The sequence below is a fragment of the Ammospiza caudacuta genome, chromosome 19 (genome assembly GCF_027887145.1).
Source record: "Ammospiza caudacuta isolate bAmmCau1 chromosome 19, bAmmCau1.pri, whole genome shotgun sequence".
NCBI classification, from domain to species: domain Eukaryota; kingdom Metazoa; phylum Chordata; class Aves; order Passeriformes; family Passerellidae; genus Ammospiza; species Ammospiza caudacuta.
The window spans coordinates 2,410,932-2,429,824 of NC_080611.1; the positions used below are offsets into that span (position 1 = coordinate 2,410,932).

Genomic DNA, 18,893 nt, shown 5'->3' on the forward strand with positions numbered 1-18,893 from the left:
TGCACAAATGGCCTCTGCACATAAACATCTCCCGAGTGGAACTGAAGAACGAGCACTGTGTAAGCAGAGATGAGGATCAGCTGTGAGCCCACCTTGGTGATGCTTCCCCCCAAAAGCCAGAATGGTTAGAGGGAGAGGATTTTGACTTTGCTTCTTTTCCAGAGAGATCTGGGGCTGTCTGGCCCAGCCCTGCTGCTGGGGTGTTGCTGCGAGGTGGCAAGTGGCCCACTGGAACAAAAGGCTCATTCTGGCTCTGGCCAGGCTCTCACATTGCACAGCTCCCAATTGTCCTTTGGAAAGAGCAGTGCTGGAGTGCCCAGTTTGTGCCCTCCTGTGGGGCACTGTCATTCTAGACATTTTAGTCTTTTGTCATGTATAATAATATATCTGTACTATTTGCAAGCAGTTAGTCATCTGCTAGCCAGAATGGTTTTTTTTTTCCCTTGAGGATGTTTAGGATCACATAACTCTTACACGGAGAGGGGAAAACATCTGAAGATGTTCAGATTGGTCATATCACTGCTGCAGTTATCTTCATCCAGAGCCTTTTCTTTCATTCCCCGTTAGAGCTCCTGAACTTGAGGGCTGTATCTCATCTCCAGCCTTTCCCAGAATGACAATTATCAAGGCAAGCTGGAAGGCAAAGAGGAGTCCAGGCTGTACAGCCTCTAAGCCTCCATCCAGTTATTATATTTCTTTATTTACTTGTTTTTATTTTGTTGTTGTTGGTGGTGGTGGTTTTGTTTTTTGTTAGTTGTTTGTTTGTTTGTTTTTTAACACTTGATAAATCATGCCATGGAAAGCTGGGAATGGGAGCATATGACCTGCTCTCCTATTCCTGCCTTCCAGCAGCAGTTCTGGTTTCGCTGGGCACCCATTCCCTTTCAGAATGAGGTGTAATAACCCCATTTCTGTGTCTGTCAGAGGAGCTCTAAAGTTTTCTTCTTGCCTGAGAGCTCTGTCTGACCCCAGGCTATGATACCACTGCTGCTGTAAAGCACCTCCTAATCACCCACAGGCTTTTATCCTCAGAAAATCCCCCTGTGGCATTGCTTCCCCTGTTGAGGAGAGCCCTGGACTGCGGCCCCAGGTTGGCCTTTTTCTCCTGTGAAATGCATGATCTCCCCACAGCAGGGAAAAAGTAAAGTATTATTTGCTTTCGATCCATTACACGTCCTGTGCTTGGTTGGGATGTGCTTAAACTGGGGACAGCTCATTATGGGGGGTTTTCAAGGGAGCTGATGTTGAGTAGGACTAAACAGCAGTGACTGTCACTGTAGATGGGATCAATTTCTTCTGGGGATCAGCTGGGCTGTGCCCACAGTGAGGATGTTAATGGGTATTGTCCAACACTCAGTGGCATCCCAGCAGTACAGGGACGACCCAATTGAGACAAAAATGAAGGAAAATTGGAAATTGGTCGCTGTTACTTGTAACTCTTTGAGGTCCTTTTAGAAACAGACCCCAAAGAGCCGCCAAACTCCAATGGATTTAGCCTGAGGATCGCTCTGTGCTGCTGTCAGGCTGGCTGAGGGGTCTGTGTCGCACTCGGCTGCTTTAACTGCTGTTTGCATTCACAGGATCAGGTGCTGGGAGGCCACTTGCAGAACAAATGCCTTTGGTCTGCACCTTGTCCTTGTGAACTGGAAGAACCTGAAGGACTGGTGAAAATGGGGACCTGCAGCCAGGTCCTGTCAGGATTCACTTGAGGATTGTTCTTTCCTCAGTCTTTGCAGAAATGAAGTAACATTTACTGGGAGGTGCCTTCCCCCGTGGCAATTGGCCCACGAGGATGTGCTGAGGCACGGCTGGGGCTAGGATGCACTAAAAATACAAGTGACAAGTGTAAACATTGCCTTGTGCCAGGGTGGGAGGGTGCCTCAGAGAGGTGCCAGGGACGGCCAGCGGCTGCGGGTGGCAGAGCAGACAGAGGCACACACTCTCTCCCTCTGAGTTGTTTTGGGGTTTTTTAAAAAGGACTTATTTAAAATTCAAACGGGTTTACACATTAAAATTGCAGCTTTCCCCTCATTGTGTCGCGGTAGCCACTTTTCAAGAGGCCGGGGAAGAGACTGCAAACCGGAAAACAAGGAAACGAAGAAACAGGGAAAACCTACGGAAGGAGAAATGTCTCCACCTCCTCCCTCCTCTGCGGGGCACTCTTCTTCGTTTCGCTTTCTTTCTAAGCCCTAAAAGCGAATACAAAACATTAGAAAGGAGGTGGCCCGCTCCCCCTGCGGAAGGCGCGGCACAGGGGACAGGCCAAGGTGACACGGGGGGTGCCACGTCAGCTGTGCCCGAGCCTGCCAGCAGCGGTGGCCGTGGAGAGGCATGGAGAGCCTGCCAGCAGCGGTGGCCATGGGGAGCCATGGAGAGCCATGGAGAGCCTGCCGGCAGCAGTGGCCATGGGGAGCCATGGAGAGCCATGGAGAGCCTGCCGGCAGCAGTGACCATGGAGAGCCATGGAGAGCCATGGAGAGCCATGGAGAGCCTGCCAGCAGCGGTGGCCATGGAGAGCCATGGAGAGCCATGGAGAGCCATGGAGAGCCTGCCGGCAGAGGCGGCCATGGAGAGCCATGGGGAGCCATGGAGAGCCATGGGGAGCCATGGAGAGCCTGCCGGCAGAGGCGGCCATGGAGAGCCATGGGGAGCCATGGAGAGCCATGGAGAGCCATGGAGAGCCATGGGGAGCCATGGAGAGCCTGCCGGCAGCAGTGGCCATGGAGAGCCATGGAGAGCCATGGAGAGCCTGCCGGCAGCAGTGGCCATGGAGAGCCATGGAGAGCCATGGAGAGCCTGCCGGCAGAGGCGGCCATGGGGAGCCATGGAGAGCCATGGAGAGCCTGCCAGCAGCGGTGGCCATGGAGAGCCATGGGGAGCCATGGAGAGCCTGCCGGCAGCGGTGGCCATGGAGAGCCATGGGGAGCCATGGAGAGCCATGGAGAGCCTGCCGGCAGCAGTGGCCATGGAGAGCCATGGAGAGCCATGGAGAGCCTGCCAGCAGCGGTGGCCATGGAGAGCCATGGAGAGCCATGGAGAGCCTGCCGGCAGCAGTGGCCATGGAGAGCCCCGGGTGCGAGCGCTGCCGCCGCCGCCGCCGCTCCGAGCCCGCCCCGGGCAGGCGCTGATGAGCCCCGTGAGCGGCTCCTCCTTCGCCTTCTCCTCCTCCTCTCCTCTCCTCTCCTCTCCCTCCTCTCCCGCACACGCTTTCTGTCTGCCTATCTGGGGAGCTGCGGGCTCCGGGGGCCTGTCGAAAATAGGCTTCCCCAGATGAATGAGCAGCCCCTACAAAACAAACAAAAACGTGCTTTCCCCTACCTCGCTGACTGGGGTTTTTTGTCAGCTGCAGGATAAGGCCAAACAGCTTTTTATTTCTGGCTTTGGCAATCCCCCATGGGCAGCTCCAGCTGGGAGGGATGTTTCAAAGCCCTTTTGCTCCAGACTATAAAATTACTCAGCATTTACGGGTCCAGGTCTTTAGAGCTATTTTTATTCTGTGCCTATTTTGCTGTGCCTGAGAGTGACATGTTGTGGATGCTTCCAGCTAACAGTGCCTGAATGTAAACAATGCTTTACTCTTATTTACAAACCAAGAGGTTTTCTTTCCTTAGTTATGTTTACAAAAATGTATTCATGTTCTGAATACATTTCTTTATGCAGTAATGAAAGTACCTGAACTCCAAGGCAGGGAGGGTTTGGTGAGCAGAAGGGGCAGGAGCCTGTTACATAAACAATGTGCTGCTTTTGAAAGCAGACCTAGAGGCGTTTGAAATGTGTTTGTTTAGGCCAGGAACCCATCTGGGCCTACCAGTAATGGATTCACAGAGCTATCGTGTGTTTGCTCAGTTCAAAGGTTTTACATATGTTACATGATTTGCACCAATCAATACAGAACGTGGACACATATGCTCACATCTGGACCATATGAGCCATGAGGGCAGGGACTGAGTAGTGATCTTGCTAGCACCTGGCACTGTCTGGATTTCAGGATAAAAATACATATTTTTATTTATTTATTTTTAATGAGCTGTTAGATTTCTGAGGCACAGAGTGGCAGTGCCCATTTCTTTGCACAACTCCTGCTGGAGGCAGCTCTACCGCAGAGCGGCCTCCCTCGCCTGGCTGGCCAAGAAAGAAAACTCCAAATTCCATGTGAATGTAGCACAGGACAAGGATCACAACGCTGGATCAAGGACCTGCCCCCACTCACAGCACTGCCAAGGACATGGCAATGCATTTTAATTCTGACTATGGAAGTAGGGAAAAAAAAGTTTTATCCACAAAGAAAGAAACCGGTTCTTTATGTGGGAAATATGAAATAGAAGCAAACCTCAAGGCTGTATGTAGAAACGCCTTTCTGAGCCCTTCAGGGTGCCCATGGCCCTTGCTTCTGGTTGCCTGTCCATCTCTCACAGCTTCGGGAGGCTCCAGAAACCCCCCGTCTTTCCAGACACAGCTCTGGAAGCAGCACTTTTCCCATGGTGCTGGAGAGCACTTGCAGAGCTCCATCACTGAGGACTGGGCCAGAGCATTTGCCCAAGAGTCAGATTTAAAGCCCTGTGCTCACCCAGCAAAAGCCAGGGCCTAATTTGGCAATACTCTCTCTTGAGCAGACTGGTGAGAAAAGTGGAGGCCAGGAACTTCAACTGTATGACCTTGTAATGCCCAGAGACTCAAGCCCGTGACAAAAATCTTGCTGGTCAAGGCAAAGGCTAAAAAAAGGGGGAAAGGAAAAAAAAAACCAACCAACCAAATCTGTCATCTGTCCAGATTGCTAACCAAATAACCTGTAAGCTGCAATAGTTCTGCAAAAGATGCTCTCAGGAGTGTATTTTACTGTGAAAGAGGTTAGAAATAATCATAATAAAGAAATGCATCTGTGTGTACTTCACAAAGCAAGTAAAACCTTTCTTCCTCTTCAAGCCCGTGGTCTGTGAGTAATTTGTGGACCAGAGGAGCAGCTCTGTCTATCTTACACGGTGTTTGTAACAAATCATTTGCTCATGTGTTTATCTTCCTGTCAGGGTGGGAGCAGCAAATCCTCCTCTAGTTTTTATCTGCTGGAAAACTTCTAGAGAAAAACATGAAAAATTTGATTAATAAGTAAAAGGTGTAAGGGTGCATCTTGGGGATAAATGTGCTCCTAGAGCCTATGGTGGAGGGGCTGTGACAGTCTTTACGAGGCAGCTGGTGGAGCATTTCTGGCTGGCACACAGTGCTGAGCCACAAAGGCTAATAATTTTGTAGGAAAACAAAAGCTAAGCCAAAAAGACCATCTCCAAAACCTGCTTCCCTGCCAGGACTCCTGCAGTGAACAGGCAAACAGCCATGGCCCAACAGAAACGTGTCAGAGCATCCCAACTTGGAGAAAACTCTTTCAGAGCTCTCTGGAATCCTTGGGTGGCAACGCTGCTCCTCCAGACCCTCCTGGGAGCCCTGTCCTGGGGGAGAGCTCCAGCCCCAGCTTTGGAGGTTCTGCGGCCGAGAGAGACCTTAAACTTTCATTCACAAAGAAAACTGAGGAAAAGAGTTTCTGTGTTAATGCTGGTGGTGGAAAAGTGTAAACTTGTGATTGCTGGAAGGCTCTGCCATCTGAAGGCAAACTAAAAGAATGACCCAAAAAATGCCAACAATTAATTTTTTAAAAATAAATAACATGAATTTAAAGCCAATTTTCTGATGCTGGGAGATGTGACTCGTGATTCTTAAATGCTTTGGGTTGCCATACCTGGTATTTCAGGGGAAAAGCACCATAAGAGACCCAACAGATAGAGAGACTTTGGAGTAAATCCTTCTGATTTACCTGTTAGATTAGTAGATCTGACAAGGCCATTAACTTTTCCCTTTTAATCTGTGTTTATTTTCTGCTGTCTCTCTGTGCTCACTGAGTGCTCCATCACCAAAATCCAAACCTCACAATAAAAGCAGCAATTCCTTTATGTCAGAGATCAGATGCTTTCACCCACCTCTTGATGAGGTGACCTTTGGAGCTGGCTAGCACAGTAAAACTCGAGAATTGCAAATATTATAACCAAATTGCAAATATTATAACCAATTTGAATTGTATCCTGGGTTAATTACCGGAGTCGTCCACATCTGTTAGTGACAATAAATTACAGCAGAAATGGAGAATTTTCTTGCAATGCTACTGCAATACTCACTTTTTGGATTATCTGGTGGTTGAGTATTATCTACTAAGAGATTCATGAATAATTTTGAATAACTGGACCAATATCTTTAGAAACTGCGCAATTTACAAACAGGGAGAGAGGAAATCTCAAGTAAATTATACATTGTGGCTTTTCTCTGTAGCTCTGGAAATGGATTTAATTGCCTTATCACACCCCCTACCAGATCTTTTTTTCCCCCTGCTAAACGGAAAATCTCTCCTCCTAAAAATCTCCTCCTAACAAGACAAGGATGAAATCAGTGAGGCCGGACCCAGCTGCCATGAATAATACAAATTATGCAGCCAGGTGCCTGTGAAACAGTTAAATGAACCAGGGCAAGGTTGGTCCGGCCTCAGCGGGAGGATGCTTCTCTTTCAGCCGCAGATGTCGCCGTGTCCCCGCGATGTCATTCATGTCGCGATGCCACGCGCCATCTCGCGTCGGGCGCCGGGAGCGGCCGGAGCCGCCTGTCCCCATTTCAGCCGCCTGACGTCCTGTCAGCGCTCAGAGATAAGGGCTTTATTTATTTATTTTATTTTATTTTATTTTTATTAATTTGCTCTCTAATATTGCCAAGATAGGAAGCTGAGACCATGTGAAGAAGACCTCGCATCACTCTGGGGCCATGATGGTGTCACACTGTTGGCGGCTCTGTCGTTAAATTTTGGGCAGTGTTGGATGGAGAACCAGGCCCTGCTTGTAGAGTGAGGGTGGAGAGGCCCTGGCACAGCCTGCCCAGGGACATGGTGGATGCTCCATCCCTGGAAACATTCAAGGTCAGGTTGGATGGGGCTTGGAGCAGCCTGAGCTGGTGGAAAGTGTCCTTGTGCATGGCAGGGTGTAGAAAGAGAAGGTCTTTAAAGGTCCCTTCCAACTAAAACCCTTTGATGATGCTACACTTCTAGGGTGTGGTGAGTCATGCTGAGGCTGGTGACACCCCTCTGCCCCACAGCTCTCCTGGAATATCCTGATTTCATCTTGCTCTCTGTTCAGGGATGGAGGGATTTGGTCAAGGCCAGCTTTGGAGGCATTTCCAGAAGGAGCTTTGTGATTCCTAGCATCTTCTCCAAGCACCAGAGAGGCAGGAACTGTGGGGATCTTCTGAAGAGCCTCAGGGCTCCAGAGCTGGGTTTGGGTCTGTGCCTGTTGTCCCTTCTGCAGCACAGGCTGCTTGTGGGGGCAGATGCAAGTGAGGCGCCTGTTTTAGGAAGACCTGACATTGTGGGGCTGGGATGTGGCTGAGATTTACCTGGTGATCTCAGGAGCACGTTCCTAATTGCAAGGAGCATTCTCTTAGCAGGGCAGTAACCTGTTCAGCCTGAGCATGTGCCAGCCCTGCTGGGATTTTGAGATGTCCATGGGCTTTTGTGGCTGCAAATGGGAATGTTGCAGGTCATCAAGCTGCTGGTGCTGTTTTGAGACATGTGATGTGGAGGATCTGCTTAGGGGGCTGCCTGCACACAAGAATCAAGCTGTACCCCCTGGTCAGACCCACGTGTGGATCATCCAGGTCTGGAATGGGAGCAGCTTGCTTGAAGTTGTCATAGGAATGCAGAGCCAGGACTCAGTTTCCCCCATGTATATTAATCAATATCACATTTCATTTGCTATTTTATCATCCTGTCACTTGGTATTACTGGAGCTCCTCACAGTCAGCTTGTGGTTTTGCAGCCCTGAATAAACTGATCTCAACAACAACCTTCATATCCTACCTCTCCAATCCCTTTCCAGACCTTCTCCACAGGGTCCCTGGGACGCTGCTGATGACTTCTCTGCACACTGAACTCTGACCTTTTGGTCTTACTCTTTCTTTCTGATGTTTCAACCAGTTGTTGGCTAAGGAGGGTGTCACATCTCTCCAGACTCAGGACAGCTAAATTATTCTAAAAGCCTTGGGTGAGAGAGCTGGAGCTCTAAGGCCTTGATCCAAGTCAACTCCCTCAGCTGGACCATCCCTGTCCTTGTGATTGCTTCAAAGGAAGTGTCACAGAACATCACTTCCCTCTGTTGAACAACACACACTCTTCCTCCTCAAATTCTGTTTACCACCCAGCTGTGAGTTTTAGCCTCTTACAGTTTCTACCAGACTTGCTGAGTTTACATACCCAGCCCTTGGGAACCATCCTCTAAAATTAGCCCCATGTTTGCTACCTTCCCTGCTCTGTTCCTGCCATGCACTGAAGCAAAGGTTATCTGCTCAGTTAATGGTTAAGCAATGTTTTATATAAGTACTTTTACCCTTGGGTGAAAACCATCTGATCCTGGAGATTTATTACTGCTGTTTTCCTGTTTATTTCGAGCAGTAGAGGAAACAATGTCCTTTACACGTGTTACAGTCCCCCCTTGGCTCAGAGGAGTGAGGAGCAGAGCAAAGGAGGAAGAGAAGGCACAAAGCCCTTTATGGTAGTTCTTTTTATGCCAGGTAATCCAGACCAACTGTTATGTTGTAAGAGCAGTTTAAGGTGAAAAAATGTTCCCCCTCCCTCCTCTGGAGGAGTCTTTCCCTTTTTCTCTTGTGCCCAGCCTTCTCATTCCCTCCTGCATATCTGGGACACATGAGAGGGGTTAGTAATTGCCAGGTGGGACAAGCCCAGAGGCTTTCCATCCTATGATCACCAGGGGACAGTACCAGGGCTCTGGGGAGGCTTGTTCCCATCCTGGAGCGGCCTTATAATTCTGAAACACAGACAGGCAACTCTCGTTGCCTTTGTCACAGCTGGTCCCTGGCACATGCAAGTCTGTGTCCACCAACAAGCCAGAGGTTTGGAGGAGACCCCCAACACCTTTTGGCTGGGCTAGCACCAGGGACAGCTGGGTGGGAAGAAAGGTGGATGTAGGGATGTGCATACAGAAAAATACTGGAGTTAGAGAGTTTCCTCACTGAAACCTGACCCACCTATCAGCCCTTGGAAGACTTTCCATTTGCTTTCTGAACTCTGAGGCCTAAATGTCATATCATTTGCCCAGCCATAAATAGCTGAGAATTAAACAGACTGTGCTGCTTTTTGGCTAATAGATATGTCATCTAGTGCTGCAACCTTATCTTAAAATCCCAGTGCTGTTTGCATTGGAGATCAGGACCTTAAGCTGTCCTTTTCTTTCCAAGTTTTAAAGTGCTGGCAGAACATTCATTCAGTTGTGCAACCTCCATTCAGAGGTTCTCAGGTCTTAGGCATGGGGATAATTTTTTGCCCTTTGACAGCTGCTGTAAATCAATACAGCAGCTGGAGGTCACTTGTAGTCAATCAGTAACCAGTCCTGGCAGAGAGGAAAACAATAAATACTTGGTATTAAAACAGGCTCTAAACTGGATATTCTTGCTCAGGCTGACATTTTCACAGCTGTGACTTTAAAATCTGGCTCCATCCAGCCTCATTGGAGGTACAGCCTGGTCATGATCTTTTCCTGGTAATTATCCACAGGGGAATTTCCCAGCACATGCCCAAATTACAGCCAAATGGAGCACAAGGTGCTTCAGGTGGAGGAAGTGGGTCCTGTTGTGCAAGGTGCTCATTTGGTGCCAGCTGAATTAATCCTCCTTTTTTCAGGAAATCATTATTGGTATGTATGGTATGTATGACCTTCATCACAACCACCTCCCTCAGGAGGAATTCTTTCAGGGGTCCCTAATTTCTTTTAAAACAAGTGGAAACCCAGCTCTTAAATACCTTTGCTGTCTGAATCATATTCCAGTGGCGTCATCACTGCTGTGTGCTCCTCGTTCTGGAACTTGTTGCCCAAAAAATCTTCTGCCTGACCTCATCTGGAGCCCCTGCAATGAGAACATGCTCAATTGCCTCTTTTTCCTTTGAGCTCAGCAGCTCTGGGCGTTATGTGATGCAGAATCTGTCGCTGAGTAATCACCCAGCCAGCTCTCCGTGCATGCAGCACCTTGTACCCTGCCAGCTGTGTGGCACCAGCCCCAGGTACCATCTGTGTGCAGCAGCCACACGCCATCACTTTGCTGCTGCTGCTGCTGTTTGTCCCCTGTTAACAGAGTGAGACACAACCACCCGTGGCTCCTGTTGGCATCCAGGTGCTGCATGGTGTCCGTTCAGCTGCAGGGCTTGCAGATTTGGGGGTTGCAGTTCTCATCCTCATTCCAGGTTGGGAGTGAGGAAGGTGGGCACCTCATGCTGGTTCAGGGCTATCAAGTATCCATCAGATCCATCCCTGATCCCTGGGGAACTTCTGCAGGTCTCAGACCCAGCCAATGTGGGTCTGTTCCCAGCTTCTGGGTTGGACTCCATCTTAGGAGGTATTTTCCAACCTTAATGATTCTATGATTCTCTGTTTCTTCCTGAGCCAGTGTCTGTGGGGAATGCTGTTTCCCTCCTGTCTGCATGTGAAGGAAAGCTTTGACATCAGGTCATTGGCCACAGCGATGTGGCTTTGGAGGTGGCATTAATGCCCCAGATCTTCCTTGGAGCCTGACACAGGCACTGGTGCGCCTTCTGAGCCCACAGCCATGCAGTGAAAGGACTCAAGGAAGCTTTTCCCTTTTCTCTCTCCTCTCATACATTTTATATAAACTAAATACTAGCATTTCCTTCCAGCTTTCTGACAGCCTGAGAGAAAGACCCCACAGAGCGAGATGGAACCTGAGCTCATGAGCAACACAAAAGGGACTTCCTGGTGAGGAGCCACATGCACATGCCCATTAATCCTGAAAGGTGGGCCAAGATCCTTGCACTGGGCAGGAGCATCCCCAGGCTGCTGGACTGGTCAGGCTTGAATTTTAGGCTTCTTAAGGGTTTAATAAGAGGCTGAACTAAAATTCTAGCTTTGAATGGAGAGCTGAATTCTTCAAGGTCAGAAGGTGGAGAGGCTTGGGGTTGGGGTCAGTCCCATGCCATGGGGAGGTGTGGTGCTCCCAGCACTGCTAGGAACAGAATTTTTTCCTGGTGAGCAGGTGAGGGATGCCTGTGGCACTGCTCCTTCTGCCTCAGGGCACCTGTGATGGTTCTGTGCAGTGGGGCACAGCCAGGGGCACTCCGAGGGGCTCACAGGATCATGTCTGGAGGTTTGGGCAGGAGCTACACGAGAGTGGTTAGGGAGTTGGGCTGGTCTGTTCAGTGTCCATCTCACCCCACCACATTGGAAAACTGACCCAGAGTGTCCCCCAGGATCTCCTGTGCAGGAAAACCCTTGCACACCAGGCCCACGTGTCCCAAGGAGGCTGGCAGACACTCCTTGCACAGCCCTGGCTCTCAGTGCCTCAGAGCACTTGCATGCTGCATGTTTTAAGTGCCTGATGCCTTCCCAGGGCATCACCAGGGCTTCACCAGGAGGGAAAGCCAATAAAGCACTTTTGAGCCAAGGCTTCAGCAATGCACTGTGCTGGCTAGAGCAGCAATGAATCCTCTGCTTTCTCTCCCAGCTATGTTTGCATCCCAGCTCTTCTGAACAATCAGCTCCAGGTCTCCCAAGACATTCCAACACTCCCGAGTCACTTCAGCACTCCCACACTTACAAAATCCCCTAACTTTAGGAAAAAAAAGGAGCCATACAAACCCTGTCTTTATTAAACCTTCATCCTCCAAAACCCTTGTGTCAGTATGGCAAGAACATTCCACTTCCTACAGGTTGCTCAAAGAATGGCAGATGAGCCATGGGTCAGGGGTGGCTGCCACAGCCAGGGATGATCTTGTGGACATGCTGGCTGCTTCAGAGGGCAGCAGGGCTAGCATCTCCCATCTACAGAAAATGGTCTCCACAAGAATATACACAAACATTATGGGCTTTTGATTGGATTTTTTTTTTCACATACACTTAGGAAAAGTACAACAAAAAACCCAGCAGGTATTTTCTTGGTCAGCAAAGCCTAGTCCAGACTCCTCTCTCTCCCTCCCACATATCTTCTTGTGAAATTACCCAAATAACTGGAGATTTACATCTGTTCCTGTTGCAGGAACATTTCAGAGATAAACCAAGCCCAAACCACTGGGGGAGGAGCCCAGTTCTCCATCCTGCAGTGGTCTCTACCCATGGCTTGGCTGCTGGTGCAGAGCATGGAATTAGGGGAAGCAGAGCTGAGCTCACATCCTATGCTGTTTCTCTCGCTGTGAGTTTTCCTCCCTGCAACAACCAAACACTCAACGTGCACAGGCTTTGGGGGGTGCAGATGTCCAACATCTGCCTGTTTAATCTCCTTCCCCAGCCTTGCCATGCCTAGTCCCAACACAGGCCTGCAGCAGTGAACCCGCTGCCAGCCTCAGCCACCCTGCAGTGAGCCCGTTAGATGGCACCATGGGGCAGCACTGGCTGCACATTCCTGCCTCTCTTCCTCCCTTCCTTCTTTTCACCCAGACATGTCTTGACACTTCTACAGCCCTGAGAAGTGTAGGGCAGAAAGCTCTAAGCCCTGCTACAGTCGCTTGGCTGAGCCCACAGAGCAAGGAGCAGGGACAAGGCTCACTATGCCATGTTTGTCCCTCTTCCCTGCAATCACAGTCCTCAGCAAGGCGGGATGTTTCCATGATCAGCCTTTTCTTTATTTAAGGATTTTGTATAGGCAAATGTTACATTTTTTGGACACACAAATGTTAAAATGATTGATCCTATGCATACTCACCTGCTCCCACCCACAGCCTGTGCTGGCTGTCTTAGGGAATTCATTCATACACCTGTATACTGTGGCCTGGTGGAAAGCGTATTCTGAGGTTTGAAAGACTCTAAAAAGGCTCCAAAAGGGCGACATTGATAAAAGCCTTTAAATTGTCTGCTTTGTCTGCTTATGTTTGTGCAGTTCAGATTCAGGAGTTTTGTGTCTGCCTAATGCAGTTGGCAGACTATGTATCACATTTTCCTAGGTTGAATTTTGTTCTGACTCCTCTTACTTTGCTCTCTCATCCATAAAGGCAGAATTGTTACTGAAAACAAGCAATAAATTGCTGTGTATGCTCAGGTGTAAAGGCTTTTCAAAAGCAAGACAGCTGGCAGCACACTGCTGACTTGGCTTGGATTTTTTGTGATAGACAATATATTGATTGAAACTTAAATAGGGACGAGGGTGTTTGCTGACCTTGTTCTGGTGACAGAAATGTCATTTCAGGGTGAGACTGTGCCTTGAGCTTTTACAGGGACCTGTTGTCCTGGGCATAGGATCAAGGGAGTTTGTCCTTCAGTAAGGATTGCAATATAGGTAGTAGCTGTAATTTTAAAATGAGGTTTTTAAAAGGAAAAAAAAGGAAAATTGCAATTAAAAGAAGAAAACTCATGCATAGGTTGGTTAAATGTGCACAATTGTAAGCAGAGACAATAATTTACAGACTTTTCTCTTGAAATATTAGTGCTGCTGTAAGAAGACAAGCATGTTACAACGACAAATCAGACTGAAACTGAGACAGATTAAATTGACATTATATATTTCTTAGCTGTGTAGCCAAACAAATGCTATGAATTCTGTCATTTATGATGGAAGCTAGATAAAAATTTTGTAATTAAGTGAGTCACCTAAATAGCACTCCTATATGGAGAAACTGATTTCAAGGCAAGATTAATGGCCTTTTGCTGCTGGTTTACATGCCTGCCAAAGACCAAACTATGTTGTTGCTAAGCATCATTAATGGATTAAAATAGGGGTTCCACATAATTCCTACAGGGTATCTTCAAACAGTGTGTTTAGTTTGCCACTAGCCTAGCACTTATTAGCCCTACTAAAGGATCAGGGCAGCTCACACATGTGAGGGAGGTTAATGCAATCCCAGGAACTCTTTCAAAAGCTCACAGGTTTTCTTGTGGATGACTTCGCGGAGCTTGCGCACGCGCCGGATGCTGGAGGTGCCCACAAAGCTGTCTGGCTGTAGGATGGCCATGCCATTGTGGACATCCCCCATGATGATGAGCTGGCCATCCACTGTGGTCATGTTGGGACATGGGCAGCTCCAGTCCATGTTCAAAAGTGTGATTTCTAGTGGTTCCTTCCCCAGGAATTTTAATCCCATTTTGTCATCCTTGAGAATCTCCTCCACTGTCACCAGGGCGTGTCCTGAGTCTTGGTCTTCAGTCAGCTCTGTGATGCGGCCCAGGATGACAAAGTCGCTTTTGCAGAAGCTGGTCACCAGCTTCTGGCGGGGCTTGCAGGCCTTGCAGTGAGTGTTCTTCGGAAAGGGGCACATCTCCTCGCAGGCCTCCCGGCTCTCAAAGTTATTCTCATTGCCTCCACACCCGCCATAGATAAAGGACTGGCACTGCTTTGTCAAGCTGTTGTAGGCCCACCTAGGCTCGTAGGCCTTGCAGTGGCCTTGAAGGGCGGGCAGGTTGCAGATGTTGATGGGGCCGTTCATGCACGTTAGCATGCAACTCTCGTAGGTCTCAAAGTGGTTGAGGTTGCTGTTGCAGTTCCCATAGATGAAAGTAAAGCAGTTGTTTTTCTTGGCATCATAGTACCACCTGGTCTGCTCTTCCCCACAGTCTTCACTGTCCGGCTGCTTCAGGCACTCATCGGTTGGAAAATGTGTTTTGTTCTGGGAAGTTTCCTTGGATGTGGGCTCTCCTCTGATGACTGACAAAGGGAAATCTGCCCGGAGGAGGCCACCAGTGTTCTGGGCAGTGCAGGTGTAGATTCCTGCATCCTGCAGCTGCGTATTGTAGATGACCAGCTGGGCGATGTTGGTGACCACGACATTCCCTCTGACGTGGTTTGGCTTCATGATGACTTTGTCCTTCCCATCGACCTGCTTCTCCCATGTGATTTCTGGCTTGGGTCTCCCTGAAACGTCGCAGAGGAAGCTGACAGTCTCTCCCACGTAGACAGACTGATGGACGGGGTTGTTCACCAGTGCAGGTGGCAGGATATCAATGACTGTTGTCTCAGAATAGGCAGTGGTAGGGCGAGCTGTTGTTTCTGGGGGGATAGGGCTGGTGTTTGGCCAGGTGAGATGGTACCTACAGGTGACCACGTTGAGTGTAATGCCTTTGATGCAGGCCTCTGCATCCATGTAGCACTTGTTGTAGTAGGTGAGTCCATCAGAGGCACAGGTAAAGCTTGGTTCTTTCTCACATCTGTCCTTGCACTTGCAGACGGGCTGCCCGTCCCAGATGTCGCACTCTGAGCCTTGCTGGATGCACATGAAGCGGTCACAGGTTGCCTCTTTGGGCATCCCCACAGGCCCCTTTTTCCCCTTGATGTCCATGTACCGAGCAGCCACACAGCTCTTGGTTCCACAGACATTGGGGCAGCACTTCTCAAAGGTCTCGCACTCCTGTGGGGAAGGAAAATAACCTGATAATTACTGGGAACAGAGTAAAGGCCTTTTTGGAGACTCAGCAAGCAGAGAGCTCAGAAACTCAGCTCTGCCACAGATATCCATGGTCTGAAACTCATTGCCCCAGCTGTCACTGAGTAGAAGCATCCCCTCAGCATTTCTCAGGGGGTTCTGAAGTGCTGAAGGAGAACACTCTTGAGAAGGAAAATGTATTTCTGTTTCTTAAGCACACACCTCCTCATAAGTCTTTACACCAGAGTCACATGGATTGTTTGACTATGAACCAACCTCCCCCTTCCATGCTTTCTGAAATGCCTGAGGACAAGCCCTGAGAAACACGAGCAGATGGAAAGTCTTATCATATGGCTGTAGGCAGTAATCCTTCTTATTTTCCACAGAAGTATGTAAAGTATTATTTGAATTCCCTGAGACTAACAGCCAGCTCTTGGAGGTGAAACTGCCAAGGATTTGCAATTGTTCTCATTGTAGAGGAAATAATAGAATATCTCAAAAGTAAGGTAATATTTGCTCCAAAAATAGTTTTTCTATGGTATTTAAAAAAAGAAACCCCAAACAGCTCATTATGGCTTCTCTGTCCTATTTTAGTCTTATTTTCAAATGCAGCATCGCTCTTCTAGTGATTTATTACATCCCGCCTTGGCTACAGCCAGCTCTTAAATTGTGGTTAATTTTAGCAGAATTTTCATCTTCTGTGCAGAAAAGGTATTTGATACATGTGACCAGGGTTGCTGGGTGGTTATAGATTACTTCAAGGGACCAGGAAAACTGCTCCCATGTGCCCAACAGGGCACACTACCACCATGTGTTAAACCTGTACAAGCCCCCTAAAATCCATTAGCTTTCTCCATAAGTGAGAACAAAATGGTTTTTAAGCTACCAAGCTAAAGAGCTTCTCTTGAGTCCAGTATCCTTTCCTTACTGGGAAAAAGATGATCTAATATCAAAAGTCTTTCCCATTTCCAGCTGCACATTACTAGGTTTCAAAAGCAAAGCTAGAAACCAGGATTGCGGAGGTTTTCAGCTGGGGTTAAGGAGTGTGGCTTGGCAGAGTCCTTGGTTGCCTGCAGTACACTCACTCTATCCAAAGTCCCAGGACTCTGTGCTGCCACTAAGCAAAATGAATATTTGTAACCAGTGGCTTCTGCTTTCAGGTTTTGACCAGTAAATTATTAAAACATCATCATCTGCTACTGCTGCTGCTGCTGCTGGGGTTTTGAAAGTGTTTCACTGTTCATTGCTGCACCTGGTAGTTGGAACAGAGGCAGCTTATTTGGGAATGGCAAAAGTAAAAAGGGCACCTTCATTCCTAACACATGGGATCCATCTGAGTAAATGTCTTTGTTTACTTATAGCCAGAATTTTTGTCAGTTTCCCCCCACTTTTTAACATTGCAGAAACAACCTGGCTACAGAGCACAAACCCAAGCACTTTTTTTCAGCACAGTAAATGTTCTGTCAGCCAGGTTTGGGCTGCAGAAGCTTTGTCATGGGGCATGATGTAAGAATTAAGACTAGCAGGTATTTTCAGATGCCAGCTTGAGCTGGCAGTGCTGACAGGTTGAAAAATGAATTTTAGGGTGGTAAGCTAAACAAATTTTGAGCTGGGAGCATCCCACAGAACATCTGCCTGGTCATTTTAGCCATGCCCTGTTCTGCACCCCAAGTAAGCTTTGCACTTCAAATGTAGCAAAGGCTGATAACTTAAATGTTAAATCAAACTATTTTATACAGGATTCCTCCCAGGAATATAAAACATTGATGATGGCCACCAACAACAAAGAGCATAATTACACTGTTAAAATACTACAATTGGCCCCAGGGCATGCTGAGTTCTGGAGTATCAAATTCAGATATTTTTTTTGACATGAAAACAAGGAAAAGGATCAAAGAGAGTGAATGCTATACCCACACCAGCAAAAGTGACAGCTGGCACACACCTCCCCTCTTAATTGATAACTCATCAAACCTTTTCTATGTTATATAGGTCACAGGTCAATTCAATACATGCACTGTCTGCACTGGGTGCTGCCCAGTGCCCTTGCAGCTGGGACAGAAGGCTCCCACCAAACACCCCGACAGCCCCAGCAGCAGCCGTGACGCAGAGACACAGAAATGTGCATCACTCACCAGGTCAGCGTCGCACTCCCTCTTGCAAGTGCTCTGTGCGTCGACCCACAGGTTGGGGTTCATGTCATTGGGGCATATTCCAGCGTGGGAGTACCGGACTGGAGGTAGGGCTCTCCCTTTCAGAGAGACCTCCAGAAGCAGAAGGACACTGCTCTTCCCTAGCAAGATCCACATCCACCGAGTGAACAGCACCAACAACATCTCAGAATTTCTCCAGGGCAGTGTCTAAGTTGGAAGTAGCTCTTTTTTGCTCGGGGTTGCCTTTTTTTTTTTTTTTTTGTAAGCCTTAAGTTTTTGAGGAACTCAGATGCACCTGACTTTGGTAGAAACTTCAGCAAGCTCCTCTGCTGCCTCTGTCGACAGTGCAGTTTGGTCTGGACCTCATTGGATTAAAGGTCCTAGAAAGTCACCCCCTTATTTTAAGAGAAATGCTACTTGTGTGAGCAGAGTTAGCTCTATTTATACCCTGCCTCTGTTAACAACTCAGAAAAAGTAAACTTGATTTCTTTGACAGGCACACGCTTCCTATGTCCTGGTGGCAGTCAGACAGATTTGTTGCAAGAAAAAAAAGCTGGAAAGAGTTCAAAAGGCTGGAACTGGCATGGTGGGACCCCTGCATGTTTCTGAATGCAGGGAGGCCTTCTTAACCCCTTTAGACCTAAAGTACTTCCCTATGCTAAGAATGGCATTTACTTCTGAAAGGGGACTTGTCTAAGTAACAGGGACCGCAGTCAGGGGATTTCCCCACGGCAAGGGGCTACACAATCACTTGCTAAAAGAAACAAATAATAGGATTGAAGCAATTAAAGCCAGAATATCATATTTTAACAAAGGAAGTAGGGAAGAAATAACTTATTTAAACTTAGGATCAACAAAGCAGAACGTCTTCGTAACTTCTCCTGGGGCTCCTCCGGGCTTTTTCTTCTCTTTGGTTGGGAGATTTCCATGATGGTAAGTTTAATGCTGCCTTCCAGTCCCACCAGGAAGATGTTAAAAGTGTCCCTGAATTCCTCCACATTTTCTGACAGTCAGATCCCATTGTACAGTGCATTGCTGACCCCTTTAACAGCAACAACAAAAAATAGAAGTTCAACTCTATGGAAACCTGCATAAAGGAATGTACAGCATTTTTGCATTGGGGGGTGGGAAGGAAACTCAGTCAAGCTGAGTTCCTCATTCCCTGACTGTTACAGCAAGGGGCTGATCCTGCTCGTGCTGAACATGTGCCAAAATCCTGAGATAAGTGGCAGAAGTCTGAGCTGCTCAGCACCTTCCAGGATTAGGGCCTCTTGGCTGAGTTTTGGGCTAGCTTGGGTGGATCCTGCATGTTGCTAAGAGCCTCCTGGGACAATAAAGTAAGTTTGCAT

The 18,893-nt window shown here is 48.1% G+C and overlaps 1 protein-coding gene across 1 annotated transcript; it reads right to left on the minus strand.

Moving 5' to 3' along the window:
* Positions 1-13,864: 13,864 nt before the first annotated feature.
* WFIKKN2 (WAP, follistatin/kazal, immunoglobulin, kunitz and netrin domain containing 2) lies at positions 13,865-17,727 on the minus strand. The gene is made up of 2 exons (XM_058817453.1): positions 17,527-17,727; positions 13,865-15,376 (listed from the first exon to the last, which is right to left on the minus strand). Exons 1-2 carry the CDS (start codon positions 17,725-17,727, stop codon positions 13,865-13,867), a joined length of 1,713 nt encoding a protein of 570 aa, XP_058673436.1.
* Between the last annotated feature and the right edge of the window lie 1,166 nt (positions 17,728-18,893).

Coding starts and splice junctions, on each gene's coding strand:
- WFIKKN2 (XM_058817453.1), bottom strand. CDS start 17,727: ATGTTGTTGGTGCTGTTCACTCGGTGGATGTGGATCTTGCTAGGGAAG. Junction 15,377..17,526: donor GGGAGTGCGACGCTGACCTG/GTGAGTGATGCA, acceptor CCTTCCCCACAG/GAGTGCGAGACCTTTGAGAA.